The 17033-nt window shown below is 42.1% G+C and overlaps 1 protein-coding gene across 3 annotated transcripts in view; it reads right to left on the bottom strand.

Annotated features, from left to right (window-relative positions):
* The window catches only part of phkb (phosphorylase kinase, beta), a 349249-nt gene that overhangs the window by 3902 nt on the left and 328314 nt on the right, over nucleotides 1-17033 (bottom strand). For all 3 annotated transcript variants that reach the window (XM_087995880.1, XM_043706918.2, XM_087995881.1), the window contains 4 exons: nucleotides 13558-13692; nucleotides 8370-8499; nucleotides 6478-6585; nucleotides 1180-1320 (listed from right to left, as the gene is read on the bottom strand). In XM_087995880.1, the coding sequence (XP_087852006.1) occupies nucleotides 1180-1320; nucleotides 6478-6585; nucleotides 8370-8499; nucleotides 13558-13692 (514 nt within the window). The remainder of the gene's footprint in view (nucleotides 1-1179; nucleotides 1321-6477; nucleotides 6586-8369; nucleotides 8500-13557; nucleotides 13693-17033) is intronic.

Below are 17033 nucleotides of genomic sequence, written 5' to 3'. Positions count from 1 at the left end.
AATAAGGAAAAAGATTGATGGGATGCTAGCCTTTATAATGAGAGAAATTGGCAATAAAGATCTTATGCTTTAGTTATACGGGGCATTGGTGAGACAATATCTGAACATCATGTACAGATTTTGTTTCCTTAGTTAAGAAAGGATATAAATGTGTTAGAGGTGGTTTACCAGATTGATATCTGGAATGAGCAGGTTATCTTTTGAAGACAGATTGAACACTCTGGGCTTGTTTTCACTGCAGTTCAAAAAAGTGAGGGATGATGTTGACACCTATAATATCCTATAATTCCTGAAGAAGGGCTTATACCCGAAACGCCGATTCTCCTGCTCCTCAGATGCTGCCTGGCCTGCTGTGTTTTTCCAGCACCACATTTTTCAACTCTGGTCTCCAGCATCTTCAAATCTCACTTTCTCCCACCTATAATATCCTGAATGGTCTTGAGAAGGTGGAAAGGATGTTAACTCTCACGGTTGAGTCTACACCTAGGAGCATTGTTTTAAAATGAGAGATCACCCTTTTAGGACAAAGATGAGGGGACAGTTTTTCTTTTACAAAGGTTGTGCAACTTTGAACTCATTGCTTCAGAATGGTGGTGGACGTAGGATCACTGAATATTTTTAAGGCTTGATTCCTTTGCCTAACAAGCATTTAAGGTTATTAAGTTGATGGAAATGTGGAACAGATCAGCCATTTATTCCTAATGAACTGGAGAGCCAAAAGACCTACTTCTGTGTCCAGTTTGTTAATTTGTATGGAAATGTGACTTTAGGACTCTTTAAGGAATCTAAATATTTGGTATTTTAACCACCTTTTTCAAAGTCTGTGTGTCTTGGGTGATGTTTGGGTGCTGAGATAATGAATTTTTCATTGTTTTAATTTAAACTCATGAGGTGGTCTGTTTTGTTCCTGTTCTTAACAGTCATAAAATTCAAAGGGTTAAAGTTCCTATTTTTAAAACACAACTGTCCTGTTTTGAAATGAGGGCCTGCATTTAACACAATATTTTTAAAACTTGAGCAAATAATCATCTTGTACCAAATACAATTTGCACTTAAAATTTTACAATGTTTTGCATCAGTCAAGCTGATTATGGGATAATTGCACTGAAAGAAACAGACCAAATGAATAGAAACTTTCCAGACCATAATTTCTATACATATGAGGTTAATTTTACTTACCTTAACCTCAACTTGCTCTAGTCTATTTTTGTCTCTCTTAAATTCATCAAAAGCCTCTTTCACCAGTTTGTCCAAATTTACTTCACCTTGAAATTCCAGTTCAGGATTGCGTTCCAACACAACAGAAACAACCATAAGCAGCTGCAGCAAAAAGAAAAAGAAAAAGAAAAATGTATTCGGAGATGCCGGTGTTGGACTGGGGTGTACAAAGTTAAAAATCACACAATACCAGGTTATAGTCCAACAGGTTTAATTGGAAGCACACTAGCTTTCAGAGCGACGCTCCTTCATCAGGTGATTGTGTCTAGCTTGCAATGCATCTAAGCTATTTTTCTAAGAATCTACTCCACCATGAGATTTATGAACAGATTTTTATGACAGGGAGATGAGTAAAATAAGAGGTATGTTTTAATGTATAAGTTTGCAATAAACATCATCAGCAAGTTTCACAACCTGACTACTGTGTTCTTCTCTAAGACAGGTACTCACCGTATCTTTCATGTGAGAATCTCAAATGATTTGTGACAGAAGAGTAGCTAAGGTGATTTCCCAAGGCTTTCCTTATCACTTCATCTTCAGAGTTCTAGGTGGACTGCAACCTGGGCTATTGTGGGAAGGGAAGGGGCCCCACCAAGCACCTTTTAAGCACCAAGCAGAATGCCAATCAAATATTAAGACCTGACATTCTGGTCAAAGCTTGAATTCAAACAGATGTGGGAATACCAGCAATGCACCATTATTATGTTGTTGCAACTATAATGTTTTAGAATATGACATTTGTTTTAAGAATGTAATTTTAACTGTAGAAAATAGGGTTGTTTAGTTGAGAACTAGTAAAAGCAAACATGAAATAAATGTGATTTAAACAATCTCAGTTTGTTTTTAAAAAAATCAGGGCCATGATGTCTTAAGATGTTAACATCTGCAAAGATAAGATCATAAAGAGCAAGTGGGATAACTTAATTCAAGTATTATAAACAAGGTACTACAAAAAAAAGAAGTTTGCACTTATTTCACTAAAGGATAAGTTACTCTTGTAAAAAATACAAAGCCCAAAAATAAAACTTGTAACTTAAAAGATATTGATTTCTTTTTAAGAAAAAGCCATCATATTGCTATGGAGATGGTTTGAAAGTCATCTGAACAATAAGTGTGTAAATTAGTAAAATTAATAAACAGCAGAAAATATGCCCAACAGTAACAATCATGAAATTAATTGTTTAATGGGTTCAACATTTTGACACCAGTTTTTGCTTCCCAAGTTCCATTTATTTAATACAAGGTACTTTTTAAAAGATTCTAGTGTTTCTTCTGATTTAAATTATTCCATCTATTCTTGTATCACTATGATTATATAATACCAGAACGGTGCAACATACACAGAGATCAGTCTGTCCATCAAGCATACATCAGCACCTTCAAAAAGCAATACAGTGATTTGGAAATCGAGACACAATAGAAATTAAATGGTGTAATTTTAACGGGGGAGAGGCACGTAGGAAAAAAAGACTCCTGGGAAGTGTTTGCAAATAAATCTTTGAAAATGACAAATTAAGAAGACTGTTAACAAGGTTCCCTAGCTTTATTTAGGCAGGCATGGAATACAAAAGCAAGGAGATGATGCTATACTTTTATAAAACACTGGTGAACTGTAGGATTTTGTTCAATTCTGGGCATTCTTCAGGAAGGATGTCAAGGCATTAGAGTGGCTCAATAAAATAATTTAGTTATGTGCACAGATTGAAAAAGCTGGGGTTGGTTTCATTAGAGTAGAGGGGATTCAATAAAAGTGACTCAAAATTATGAAGAACTTCGATTAACAAGACAAATAGAAATAAAGAGGGAAATTTGTTTCACATCTGCCATGAGGAAATGTTGAAGCAATTATAAAAAGGTTATAGCAGGGCACTTAGATAAATTCACAGTAATCAGGCAGAGTCAACAGTGGTTTTGTGAAAGGAAAATCATGTTTGACAAAGCTGTTGGGAGTTATTTGAGAAGGACGCATGTGCTACGGATAAAATGAAAACTGGTAGATATACTGCACATAGATTTCCAGAAGGCATCTGATAACGTGCTACATCAAAGATTGTTGTAGAACATAAAAATTCACGGTGTGGGAGTGTAGGAATATGGAATGGATAGAACATTGGATGGCTAACAAGAAGCAGACAGGAGGTATAAATTGATCTTCTTTAGGTCACCAAGATGTAAGAATTATCTGCTGCAGTGATTGGTACTGGGACCTCAACTATTTACCATTTATCTAAATGAAGGAACAGCAGGTATGTTACCAAATTTACTTTCCTACATATCTTTGTGTTGTCAGTAAGTTGTGAAGGGGATACAAGGGTGTTACACCCAAAGGAGAAAGTGAGGGCTGCAGATGCTGGAGATCAGAGCTGAAAATGTGTTGCTGGAAAAGCGCAGCAGGTCAGGCAGCATCCAAGGGCTTATGCCCGAAACGTCGATTGTCCTGTTCCTTGGATGCTGCCTGACCTGCTGCGCTTTTCCAGCAACACAGTTTCAGCTCTGTTATACCCAAAAACGGTGTACAACATGGGAAAATGTGAAATTGTCCACTTTGGCAGAAAGAATAAAAGTATATTATCTAAATGGCGAGAGGTTGTACAGCCCTCAGATGCAGACATATTTGGATGCCCTTATGCATTAATCGCAAAGGTTAGTATGCAAGTACACCTAGTAATTAGGATAATTAATATAATGTCATCATCAATCATGATGGGATTTAAATAGGAATATTATGCATCAGTTATTCAGGGCACTGGTTAGACTGTGTCTGGAGTACTGCACACAATATTGGCTACCCATTTAAAGAAGGATGAAAACTCACTGGAAGCAGTTCAGAGAAGGTTTACTAGACTAATAGCATGTATGGGTGGGTTGTCTTATGAAGAATGGTTGGACAAGCTAAGCTATACCAACTGGAGATGACTTGATTGAAATATATAAATTCCTGAGGTGTATGAACAGGGTGGATGAGGAAAGGATGTTTCAACCTATGAGAAAATTTAAAATTAAAAGTCACTGATTAAAAATGCCTGTTTAAAAGAGCGATTAGGCAAAATTTATTGTCTTACAGCTTCCTGAGTCTTTGGAACTCTCTTCCTGAAATGTTGGTTGGAAACAGAGTCCTTGAATATTTTTAACGCAGAATAAGATAGATTTTTGTGAAAGAAGGGGCTAAAAAGCTATGGTCTCTGTGAATTCAGGGTTACATTCAGATCAGCCATGATCTTCGTGAATGGCAGTGCAGGTTCAAAGGGCTAAATGGTCTACGCCTGCTCCTGCCTTGTATGCTTGTAATTATTGCAGTGGTAGAGAGCTAGTAACCAGTGGACACGATTACAGGTGAAGGGAAAAAGAACCAGAGCCAATACAATCTGTTTAACATAGCAAGCCCTGTTGTGATCTGGAATGTCTGAAATGTAATGAGGGTAGATTCAAGATTAACATTCAAAAAAGCATTGGATTTGAATGGCATAGAATTAAAACACGATGGGAAGAGCTCAGGGAATGCAATAATTGGACGACTATCAAAAAGCTTGAAGAGGCGCAGTGGACCCCTTCTGTCCTTTTTCATTCAATGGGCTACATTTTCTCGCCCTTTTATTTTTAAAGCAAGAAGGGAGCTCTGCTATTCTTAGAAGAGATACCACTCAGGTATTCCTCAGAAATGAGGAGATGTAATTCCTTTCTGACAGTTAATTTGTAGTTTAGAAGTGTCAGAGGAAGGTAAGCCATGCCCCTTTTCTCTGCAGTTAGCTGCCATAATTTGAAATGTGGAGATCTAGACAGCTACTTAGACAGCTGCTGTCAAAACATGAGGACATAAGATAACTGTAAGGGTGCTGAGAAATTTGGGTGTCATATGTGTAGGGATGCTGGGTGTGAGATAAGATAACTGGATATGGTGCCAAGTAAGTAGAATACTAGCTGGGGATGGGAGTAGGGAGTCATTTGGGGTGGGGGCAAGGTGCATTGTGGCAGTTAAGTATTTAGGAAAGGATGTTTTTTTTTTCCTGGAGAAATTAAATCCGGTGGGGGTATGGAAGATAAGTGTCAGCTCTGGGTGAGTTCAGGCCTAACAGTAGGAGTGTCGCATCAGGTCTGGTGGCGGGGGGAGAAGGGTGTCATTTTGAGCACAATCCAGCCAGCAGAGGAGTCCAGATGGTCAGGTCCAGCAGCAGCAATAGTACTGGGTTGGGTTGGGGAGTTGAGTTGGGTTGGGTCTGATGTTGGTGGATTGGTTCCAGTGGTGGTGGTAGGGAGGTACTTGGGAATTGGGTCAAGTGCTTTCAGATCCCAGGAAGGGATATCCAGTCCGAAATGGAGGATTTTGGCTTTCTGGAGGTGGTGGGCCAGGGTCTGGAACTGTAAAGAGTCTGAGGGATACGGAAGTGAGGTCTACTGAATAGTTTACTCAGGAATTAAACCACATATTAATTAGTCTAACGCTTACTGAGTAACTATGCACAACTTCAATCGATATTGGAACAATGACTGTCTGACCAGTGGAATGTCTGTCCCTATGATTCTATAATTATATGCAGCTTTGCCACAACATACAGCATCCTCAATACCGCAATACTATGGTCTGGATCCTATGATTGGGGAGAACTCCACATATCCCAATATAAATGGTCTCCACTTAGCTGGCTTGCCCTATTTCAATTATTCAGGTGACGACTCTTTAAACAGTACGAATCTGGACCCCTGCCCATCTCCAGGAGGGCCTCATGCATAAATGGCCCATTCAAAGGGTCTCAACTGGGCCATGTATTGGTGGCCTACCCCCATGTGACAATTACTCGTCAAATTCAGGTGGAAGTGAGTGCGATGATTGCAGGCGAACTTGCAGTAAAATAAAAACAAAGTTATTACGGGTGTTAGGGATTCACAATTAAAACAGAACATGCTGGAGAAACTTTGCAGGTCTAGCAGCATCTGTGGAAAGCGAAACATAGCTAATGCCTTGAATTAAATACGACTGTCAAATCTGACTACTGTGAACTTTTTTCGTCTCTCCACACCTGCTCACAGATGTGCTGAGTTTCTTCAGTAGTTTCTGTTTACATTGCACTCGCATCTTATGGGTCCATGCATTTCTCACTCATTAGTCTTCTTAAATTGCAGACCTATTTCTTCAGTTTGACTGGCACAAATTTGCTTTGTACATTTACATAACACATTCGGACTTGCTTCAGCAAACACTATGCATGAAGTTAAAAATTATGAAAATTTGGGATGAGTTTGAATTAGGATATTGATCAGCACCTCAACAATGATCTGTCGATATTCAGGCTGGACAATATCTTGTAAAGTGTCTTCTACAAGGAGTGAAAAGTTCATCTCGTACATGGTCATATCTGATAAAGTTGGTTGCTGCAGAAACAAATATGCTCATGTTAGGCAGAATCCTTGCTGATGAAAAGCAATCTAAATCTTCCATATACTTATAAATCTTTCCTGCTTAAAAGGTTATCAAGTATACTTTCGTTGTTACTAAAACTCTGATGTTGTCACACCATTAGAAGCCCAATACAATTACTTTAGTTGCTTTCTGGAAATCTGATGACTATCATGAACATTTTACTTTAAATTTTAATAAAGCAGTACTCTCAGAATGTGTGCACTAACAACCACAAAATCAGAGTAACTCATGATAAATAAATTTAGAGAAAACAGTTAAAGGTCAACTTACAAAAAAAAAATGTCGTAATGAAAGAAAGCAATTTATCAGTTAATTACTTGTATTAGCTGTCAAATCACCAGTGACAGTTATAATGATTCCTGAAAAATATTTATTTTACATTCAGTTCATTCGGCTATAATGCATGTTTTGTTAATGTAAATTTGCTGTAATGTGATTGACGAACTGGGGACACTGTTTCTGAAGCCCAAGCTTTTAAAATGTACGTTCGCTGTAACGTGAATACATCGCCAACACCTTAAACGCTGTTTCTAAAGTATAATTTTTCTATACTATGGGATTACACTAGAAAACAACCATTGCATTATGGAAGAACTACTTGCACTAGTCACCAGAATCAAGTTAACTTTAAAAAAATAGTCTAGATCTTCTTGAATTACATTAGTGCCTCAGAGTAGATGTTGCAGCTGGGGAGGTAAAAACAATGACTGCAGATGCTGGAAACCAGATTCTGGATTAGTGGTGCTGGAAGAGCACAGCAGTTCAGGCAGCATCCAAGGAGCAGCGAAATCGACGTTTCTGGCAAAAGCCCTTCATCAGGAATAAAGGCAGAGAAGGAGGCCCAGGACCTCCATGTCCTCGGCAGAGTGGGAGGGGGAGTTGAAATGTTGGGCCACGGGGCGGTGTGGTTGATTGGTGCGGGTGTGGTGTCCTGGAGATGGACTCTGCTGAGGACATGGAGGTCCTGGGCCTCCTTCACCGCCGCTCCCTCACCACCAGACGCCTGGAGGAAGAACGCCTCATCTTCCGCCTCGGAACACTTCAACCCCAGGGCATCAATGTGGACTTCAACAGTTTCCTCATTTCCCCTTCCCCCACCTCACCCTAGTTCCAAACTTCCAGCTCAGCACTGTCCCCATGACTTGTCCAGACTTGTCCTACCTGCCTATCTCCTTTTCCACCTATCCACTCCACCCTCTCCTTCCTGACCTATCACCTTCATCCCCTCCCCCACTCACCCATTGTACTCTATGCTACTTTCTCCCCACCCCCACCCTCCTCTAGCTTATCTCTCCACGCTTCAGGCTCTCTGCCTTTATTCCTGATGAAGGGCTTTTGCCCGAAACGTCGATATCTAGTTGCAGCTGGGGAGACAATCAGACAGGCAGCTATTCTGCCAGCTTCATTAAGCACCTGCACCACTTTGAGATTTTTCCACAGAAGTGCAAAGACTGAAATACATTCACCTTAATGTGAGACATCTATTCCAATGAGATGGGAATTATAGCACTAAGTTACAGAACATGTTTCATGTCATTGTACATTGCAACATTTGACACTGGGAGAAAACATACTTGCAGTGTGCGGGTTACTATGGGGTATGTATAGACCATTGCAGAATCACTTTGTGATCAAGTATAACGCAACGGTTTGCATGAACATGGATGGAGAGCTTTGCTGAAGGTTTGACTATAAAATGAAAATGCTACAGGCCACTATCATATGATTTAAATACTTGGGGCAGATGTCTTCCAGTCACTATGATGCCTTCAGGAGTCCTCTCCAGAATCTGCCATATTCTGTCATAGAAACCCTTTGGAGTACGATTCAAGGAACCATCAAGATGACGCCTGTTTTTCCATGCTCTGAAGAAAAAGAAAGATGTCTCCTCATTCTGCATTTTCAAAGAATTCGGGATATGAAAATAAAATTTGCCATGAATGGAATGCACAGAATTATTACATTCAAATGTGATCCTTTTGACTTGAACTAAAGGAACTGGTTGGAATTTGATCAATGACATTCCAAATAGAAGAAGAATGTCCAATTGAAATTCTGCAATGTTATCTCCTGCTCTCTCCCTCTGGATCAAGACCCCAACATTGAACTCCAGGTGTACTATTCTGTTCACAACTAATCTCATTTCATTTGGTGATCTCCCCTCACTCTCAAAACCCACCATCTCCAAGTTCATAGTCCCCTAACCTCCATCCTCCTAACTCCTTCCCACAAACACGCCTCCTCCTGCCCCAAATAACTCATCTCTTCATATTTCGACACAATGTTTTTCTCCCCTTGTGCAGTCCCTTCCCACTTACATCCATGGTTTCTCCAACACTGTCAGTTTTGGAATTTCAAGTTTGCAGGCTCCAGTCATCTGCTCTTCACTATTGACGTGCAATCCTTTTACATGTCCATTCCTCATCAGGATGGTCTCAGGGCTCTCCATTTCATCCTGACAAAAGGCCTGGACTGTATTCATTCTCCACCACCCTCCTCTACCAGGCCAAGTTCATCCTCATTCTGAACAAATTCTCCTTTAACTCATCTCACTTCTTTCAGGTTAATGGTGTGCCCATGGTACCGACATTGGCCCCAGTTATACATGGGGTTCGTGCAACAATTCTTGTTCCAATCTTAAGTCAGATCACTCCTCACAACTCTTTCTTTGGTCCATTGATGACATCATCAGTACTGCTTCCCTCTCTTGACCAGAATTGGAAACGTTTATGGATTTCTTTTCCAATTCCCACCCTGCTCTCACCTTTATCTAGTCCGTCTCTGACTCCGCTCTTCCCTTCCATCATATCCCTGTTTCAATTTCTAGGGAAAGGCTGGCCACAAATATCCATTAGAAGCCAACCAACTCCCACAGTTATCTTGACTATACATTCTTACTCCCTGGTTCCTGTAAAGATGCCATTCTCCCAGATTCTCAGTCTCATCTGTTCCAATGATGCCTGCTTTTATAAGAGGGCCTCTGAAATTTCCAATTTCAAACAAGAATTCCCTAGCACTGTCATTGACAGGGCCCTCAGGCATGTCTGACCTATTTCCGGCAATTTGGCCCTCACATTTTCTCTTTTCTCCTACAACACCAATAGGATCCTCCTGGTCCTTACTTACCTCCCCACCAGCATCCAGATCCAAAGGACTGTTAACCACCATTTCCCCCACCTTCAGTGGGATACTACTACTAGACAAATATTGCACTTGCACAAAACCAGGCTATCCCTAATCATTCCTTGCCCCTTCAAATGCGTGTAAATCCTATCTTTCAGAATCACCTCCAACAACTTCCTTAAATGCTTGAAGAATCCTCGAATGAGTGAAAGATTAAACCAGATAGTCCAAAGAATATGAATCTGGCTGATTATTGTGAAGTAGTTTATTAGCAATACCATTTACATAGAAAGCAAATGATGTGCCTCAGGGTCTTGTGTACATCATTATTTTATGTAATGGATCAGCTGCGAGAAAACCCACCAGATCTACAGCATGGGGATTTATAACGTCAGAAGAGCATTTAGTAGCTTAAATTTTTTGTTAAAAAAAATCTTGCCATCTTCCTCTTCAAGCCACAATGAGAATATAGGTTGCAGAAGGCAAATTAATTTGTCTCATTTTCTACATTCAATTTGGCCATCTGCACCATTTAACATCTATTTTGATCTCACTTTACAGAGATGTACAGGCTATTAAAATGTTTTAAGCAGTAAAATGTAAAAGCTGAAGATTTATATTCTAATTTTCTACAAATGCTGGTGTTAGTTTAATAGCTTCTGCACTCATTTCCATAATATTCAGATACAAATTTAATGCATTTTGCTTTTACCTGAATTAAGCATTTGTAACTCAATGGTGATACTAACATTGCCTCTGTAGACTGTTTCATTATTTATGAAAATAGTTGAAATATTCATTTAAATTCTCAACACAAGTTTTGTACACTTACAAAGAGATCAGTTATATGCCATGCCATTGAATCATGAGACTAAATGTTGAAAAAATATTTTTAGATTGAGGAGGCTTCAAAATTTATTTTGAGCACTTTTTTAAAATCTAAATTGTCTCCAATAATCAAACCCCAATGATCACAATTTTATATCCTCAAATTAAATCTAAACTTTACAAAATCGTAGAAGAGAATTTCTATTTATATTGTAATTTTCATGACCTCTGGACATCCCTGTACACTTTAAGGTCAACTACATAAAGTGGAGCACCTCTGCTCTGCCTGTTCTTTTTACTTAGTTTCTCTATTTATCTCTCTTATTAGGAATCCTGGAGCAGCGTGAGGAGAAACCTGATGTTTCTGATCTGGTCTCCTTCCTATCAGAAGGATACTGTGAAACTTGAAAGGGTTCAGAAAAGATTTACAAGGATGTTGCCAGGGTTTGAGGATTTGGGCTATAGAGAGAGGTTGAATAGGCTGAGGCTGTTTTTCTTGGAGCATTGGAGGCTGAGGGGTGGCCTTACAGAGGTTTATAAAATAATGAGGGGCATGGATAGGATAAATAGACAAAGTCTTTTCCCTGGGGTGGGGGAGTCCAGAACTAGAGGGCATAGGTTTAGGGTGAGAGGGGAAAGATGTAAAAGCAACCTAAGGGGCAACTTTTTCACGCAGAGGATGGTTTACGTTTATGGAATGAGTTGTCAGAGGAAGTAGTGGAGGCTAGTACAATTGCAACATTTAAGAGGCATCTGGAAGAATATATGGATAGGAAGTTTTTGGAGAGATAGGGCCAGGTGCTAGCAGGTGGGACCAGGTTGGGTTGGGATATCTGGTCAGCGTGGACGGGTTGGACTGAAGGGTCTGTTTCCGCAGTGTACATCTCTATGACTCGAAGTCCCAAGCGGCACAAGGAGAAACCCAGATACCTGAGTGGCGTGAGGGGTAACCAGAGTCCTGCAGAGGGGTGAGGGGTAACCCGAGAACAGGAGCAGGGTGAGGGGAAAACAGAGGCCCAGAGGGGCGTGAGGGGAAACCGGAGTCCCGGAGCGGGGTGAGGGGAAACCAGAGTACAGAAGTGGGGTGAGGGGAAACCAGTGTCCCAGAGGGGCGTGAGGGGAAACCAGAGTCCCGGAGAGGCATGAGGGGAAACCAGAGTACAGGAATGGGGTGTGAGGGGGAAACCAGAGTACAGGAGCGGGGTGAGGGGAAACCAGAGTACATGAGCAGGGTGTGAGGGGGAAACCAGAGTACAGGAGCGGGGTGTGAGGGGGAAACCAGAGTACAGGAGCGGCGTGAGGGGAAACCAGAGTACAGGAGCGGGGCGAGGGGATACCCGAATACAGGAGCGGGGTGAGGGGATACCTGAGTACAGGAGTGGGGTGAGGGGATACCCGAGTACAGGAGCGGGGTGAGGGGATACCTGAGTACAGGAGTGGGGTGAGGGGATACCAGAGTACAGGAGCGGGGTGAGGGGATACCTGAGTACAGGAGTGGGGTGAGGGGATACCCGAGTACAGGAGCGGGGTGAGGGGAAACCAGAGTACAGGAGCGGGGTGAGGGGATACCTGAGTACAGGAGTGGGGTGAGGGGATACCCGAGTACAGGAGCGGGGTGAGGGGATACCTGAGTACAGGAGCGGGGTGAGGGGAAACCAGAGTACAGGAGCGGGGTGAGGGGAAACCAGAGTACAGGAGCGGGGTGAGGGGAAACCAGAGTACAGGAGCGGGGTGAAGGGAAACCCGAGTACAGGAGCGGGGCGAGGGGATACCCGAGTACAGGAGCGGGGTGAAGGGAAACCTGAGTACAGGAGCGGGGTGAAGGGAAACCGGAGTATAGGAGCGGGGTGAGGGGAAACCTGAGGAGCGGGGTGAGGGGATACCCGAGTACAGGAGCGGGGTGAAGGGAAACCCGAGTATAGGAGCGGGGTGAGGGGAAACCTGAGGAGTGGGGTGAGGGGATACCCGAGTACAGGAGCAGGGTGAGGGGATACCCGAGTACAGGAGCAGGGTGAGGGGATACCCGAGTACAGGAGCGGGGTGAAGGGAAACCCGAGGACGGGAGCGGGGTGAAGGGAAACCCGAGTATAGGAGCAGGGTGAGGGGATACCCGAGTACAGGAGCGGGGTGAAGGGAAACCCGAGTACAGGAGCGTGGCGTGAGCGAAAACCAGAGTACCGCTGCAGTGCGTGGGGAATCTCGAATCCTGTTGCAGTGGGTGGGGAATCCCGAGACCCGGTGCAGTGTGCGGGGCATCTCGAGTCCCAGTGTAGTGCGTGGGGAATCTCGAGTCCAAGGCGTGAAGAGACTCCTGGGTCCCAGTGCGGCGCGAGGGAAGCAAATCCTAGTACAGCACGATTTCCATTGTTGCTGCTGAGTGCTGGTGAGGAGTGGACTGGAGGCTGGAGAGAAGCGAGACAGTTGTTGGATTTGTGCCTGGTGTGGGCAGGCAGACCATGTTCTGACCTGCTGCTATTTGAGGCTCTTTAGTGGATTGTAATGTAAATCCTTTAACTTTGTATTAACTGTCTTATTTATTTTTTAGACACTGTAGGAAATACTACTACTTTTCCTTTTAATCCTTCTTTGTATCCAAGATTTGTACTTAGGTAATGATGGCCTAGACTTGGCCATTAAAGGCAGCTATTGTAAAATGTTTCACTGTACTCCTGTGCTGGTGCACACATGACAATAAAAATATTCTATTCTGTTCTAATATAGGCAGACTTGGTATTTGATAGCAGGATCCTAGATACAGAAAGTGGCCAGATAATTTGTTTTTGAGTTGTAGATTGAGGCGTAAATAATGGCCAGGGCACAGAGAGAATACTTTTGATCTTCTGTGAAAGGTGCCATGGCGATTTTTATATCCATGCGTGCAGGGAAAGGGTATTTCTGTTAAATAGCTCACACAAAAGACAGTACATTTCAACAGTATACAGTTGCCATGTTACTTAATTGATTCAGAGTACCTGTCATGTTGGTCAGGCTGCAGAGTATCCAGAAGAAGTTTTTTGACATCACTTGGTGACATCTGGTACACATAATCATCAGATAGATTCTCACCTCGAATCTTTAGTTCATGTTTCATTGCATGGATGATCCATCTGTAGGGAGAACAGAGAAAACATCACAAATTTACAGCACAAAATGAGGTCATTTGGCTCATCAGTTTTGTGGGCTCAGCTCAAAAAAAAAAGCCATTGAGTCTAATCCCACCACCCAGACTTGATCCATAGAAGGAACGTGGATATAAAATTGGCCGAGGGACAGAATGGCTGAGGGATAGATTAATGACTGATGGGCATTTTGCTGGTTAGAAGGTGGTTGATAGTGGAATTTCCCACGGGTCAGTTTTGGGACCTTTGCTTTGATGCACATGATATACATTTATTGTGTAGGGGACCATTTCAAAGTTTGCAGATTTCACAAAGCTTGGGAGATTTGTAAGCTGTGGGGTGGCCTGAATGTACTGGAGGCAAGGAACAAGAAAACAGGAGTGATAGTGATAAGGGGCTTCATTATATAGGGAACAGACAGGCATTTCTGTGGCAGTAGACAGGATTCCAGAATGGTGTGTTGTCACCCTGGTGCCAGGTTCAGGGATGTCACTGAGTGGCTGCAGGGCATCCTGAAAGGGGAGTGTTATAAGACAGAGGTCTTGGTATATATTGGTATTAATATTTTGGCGGAATGAGAGGTGAGGTCTTGCATCAAGAATTTAGGGAGCTAGGCAGCAGACTAAAGAGCAGGACCACAAAGGTTGTAACCTCCGAATTACTCCCAATACCATGTGCTAGAGAGTACAATAATAGATGCACAGGGTAGGTAAATGCATGGCTCAGAATTTAGGTTCTTCAATCATAGGGCTCATTTCTGGGGAAAGTCAACCTATACCAGTGGGACAGTCTGCACGTGAACCAGAACGAGACCAATAGCCTTGCAGGTGGGTTTGCTAACGCTGTTGGGAGGAACTTAAACTCGTTTGGCAGTTGGAGGGAACACAGCATTCAGTAGGGATACAGCATACTTTATGAAATGTACTAAGGCCATGTGGCCTCTACTTCAACGATAGGATTATTATAGGCAAGATGGACAGGTAAAGAATGTGGATTGACACATAGAATTGCGATGCTGTAGCGTGGTTGAGGTGTAGTTGAAGGAGGGGCAGGACTGGCAGATCAACATTCCAGTGTATAGGCTTTTCAGACAGGTCGGGAGAGGGTGTAAAAGAAGAGGTGGTGGTGCATTATTAATTAAGGAGTCTGTAACTGCAGTAAGGAGGGACAATATCATGGAAAGGTCTGCAAATTAGAATCTGTGGATAGAGTTTAGGAATACATAACACACACACACACACCATATTATAGGCTCCTAAACAGTAAACAGGCACTAGAGAAGCAGGGAAGTCAATAATTCAGTGAGGTCTGTCAGAACAATAATAGGATAAATATATTATACTTCACCAACATTAATTGGGAAGTTAGCAATGGGAGAGCAGTTTAGTGATAGTAACCACAACACTGTATGTTTAAAATTTGTTATGGAAAAGGAAAAAGTAGGTCTGTTAAAGAGGGTTTTGGATTGGGGGAAGACAGATTTTATTAAAATAAGGCAGAATCTGATCTAACAAGACTGGAACAGCTATTTCAAAGTAAATCTACAGCAGAATAGTGGGCGTCATTCAAAAAGGAAATGGAGAGAGAACAGAGGCTAGGAATACTGCAATGAGTAATTTACCTCCTCACTTCCCAGAGCCTTTTATAGCATATCAGAGTCTGATGGAATACTCCCCAAGTGCCTGCATGATTGCAGCTCTAATAACACTTAAGAAGCTTGACACCATCCAGACAAATCAGTCCGTTTAATTGGCACCACATTCTCAAACAACAACCACCCTTCGCTATCACCAGTGCTCAATTGCAGCAGTGTGTACTACAAGCTGCACTGCACAAATTCACTTAAGATCCTTAAACAACACTTTCAAAACCCATGTCCATTTCTATCCAAAAAGGGTAGGTGATACTTGGGAACACCGCCACCTGCAAGCGTCCCTTCAAGCCACTCACCATCTTGACTACAAAATATATCTTTCACTGTATGTATCCTATTCCTTCACTGTTGCTGGGTTAAAATCCTGGAATGCTCTACCTACCAGCATGTGAGTCAACCTACAGCACAGAGACTGCAGTGTTTCTTGAACTGAAGGCAGCTCACCATAACTTTGCTGGGGCAACTAAGGATGGGCAATAAATACTGGCCTAGCCAGCAATGCTATGTCAACAAATGAATTAAAGAAACTGCAATTCCATAATATCCAGTCATTTTAAAAGTATTCTTAATCTATAGAAACATCATATTCTTGATCAAATTCCATGGCATAAAACCAGGTGAAGGAGGAGTGAGAAAATATATACAAAACACCTAGTTTTATCCAATTTTCTTAGTACACCACACAACAAATTTGAAGTCCAGTAATTTCTATTAAACAGGCAAATAAGTCAGGTACGATATGTACAAGGTCCCACACACAGTAATAAGACAAGTTCATCTTTCCTTGGATGTTGAAGGTAGATACAGGGAGGAAGTCAGGACCGAGTGTCACTTGTGTGCTCTTCTTCAAATTGTGCAGTGCAAATGGAACATGGTTTAATTTCTCATTCGAAGACCCCACTCTCTTGAACAGTGCGGGGATCAGCAAAAAAGTTGAAAAGAAATGAAAAGAGTGAGAACCAGAATCATGACGTCTACAAAACAGTTTCGAATTGTTCCCTCAAGGTTTAAATGGTGACTTCAGATTCGTGCTATTGAGCGGCAAATGTCTTCTTTCCAGGCGTTCGCATTTCATTATGAGCCCAACCCATCTCATTGATATACAGCTTCCAATTCTCCTCCTTTCCTGAATAAAATGATGCCAATTCTTGACATGAGTGCCACAGCAAACACGTAGTTGTAGCTCACCACTTGCTTACATGGGTCTTCATCCAACTTTACCTTTGTGGATACTTTCTTCCTCATCTGCCCTCCACGGAGGGCAGATGCAGTCAACACAGATTTGTGAGGGGCCGGTCATGCCTCACAAACCTTATCGAGATTTTTGAGGATGTGACTAGAAAAGTTGATGAGGGTTGAGCTGTGGATGTGGTGTATATGGACTTCAGCAAGGCATTTGATAAGGTTCCCCATGGTAGGCTCATTCAGAACATCAGGAGGAATGGGATACAGGGGATCTTAGCTGTCTGGATACAGAATTGGCTGGCCAACAGAAGACAGCGAGTGGTCGTAGAACGAAAATATTCTGCCTGGAAGTCAATGGTGAGTGGTGTTCCACAGGGCTCTGTCCTTGGGCCTTTACTGTTTGTAATTTTTATTAATGACTTGGATGAGGGGATTGAAGGATGGGTCAGCAAGTTTGCAGACGACACAAAGGTTTGAGGTGTCGTTGACA

The sequence above is a fragment of the Chiloscyllium plagiosum genome, unplaced genomic scaffold (genome assembly GCF_037043375.1).
Source record: "Chiloscyllium plagiosum isolate Xiang-an unplaced genomic scaffold, Cpla_swu_hap1 HiC_scaffold_17, whole genome shotgun sequence".
In the NCBI taxonomy this organism is placed as follows: domain Eukaryota; kingdom Metazoa; phylum Chordata; class Chondrichthyes; order Orectolobiformes; family Hemiscylliidae; genus Chiloscyllium; species Chiloscyllium plagiosum.
The sequence above is the reverse complement of the archived record's forward strand: the minus strand, read 5'-3'. Positions and strand labels throughout refer to the sequence as shown.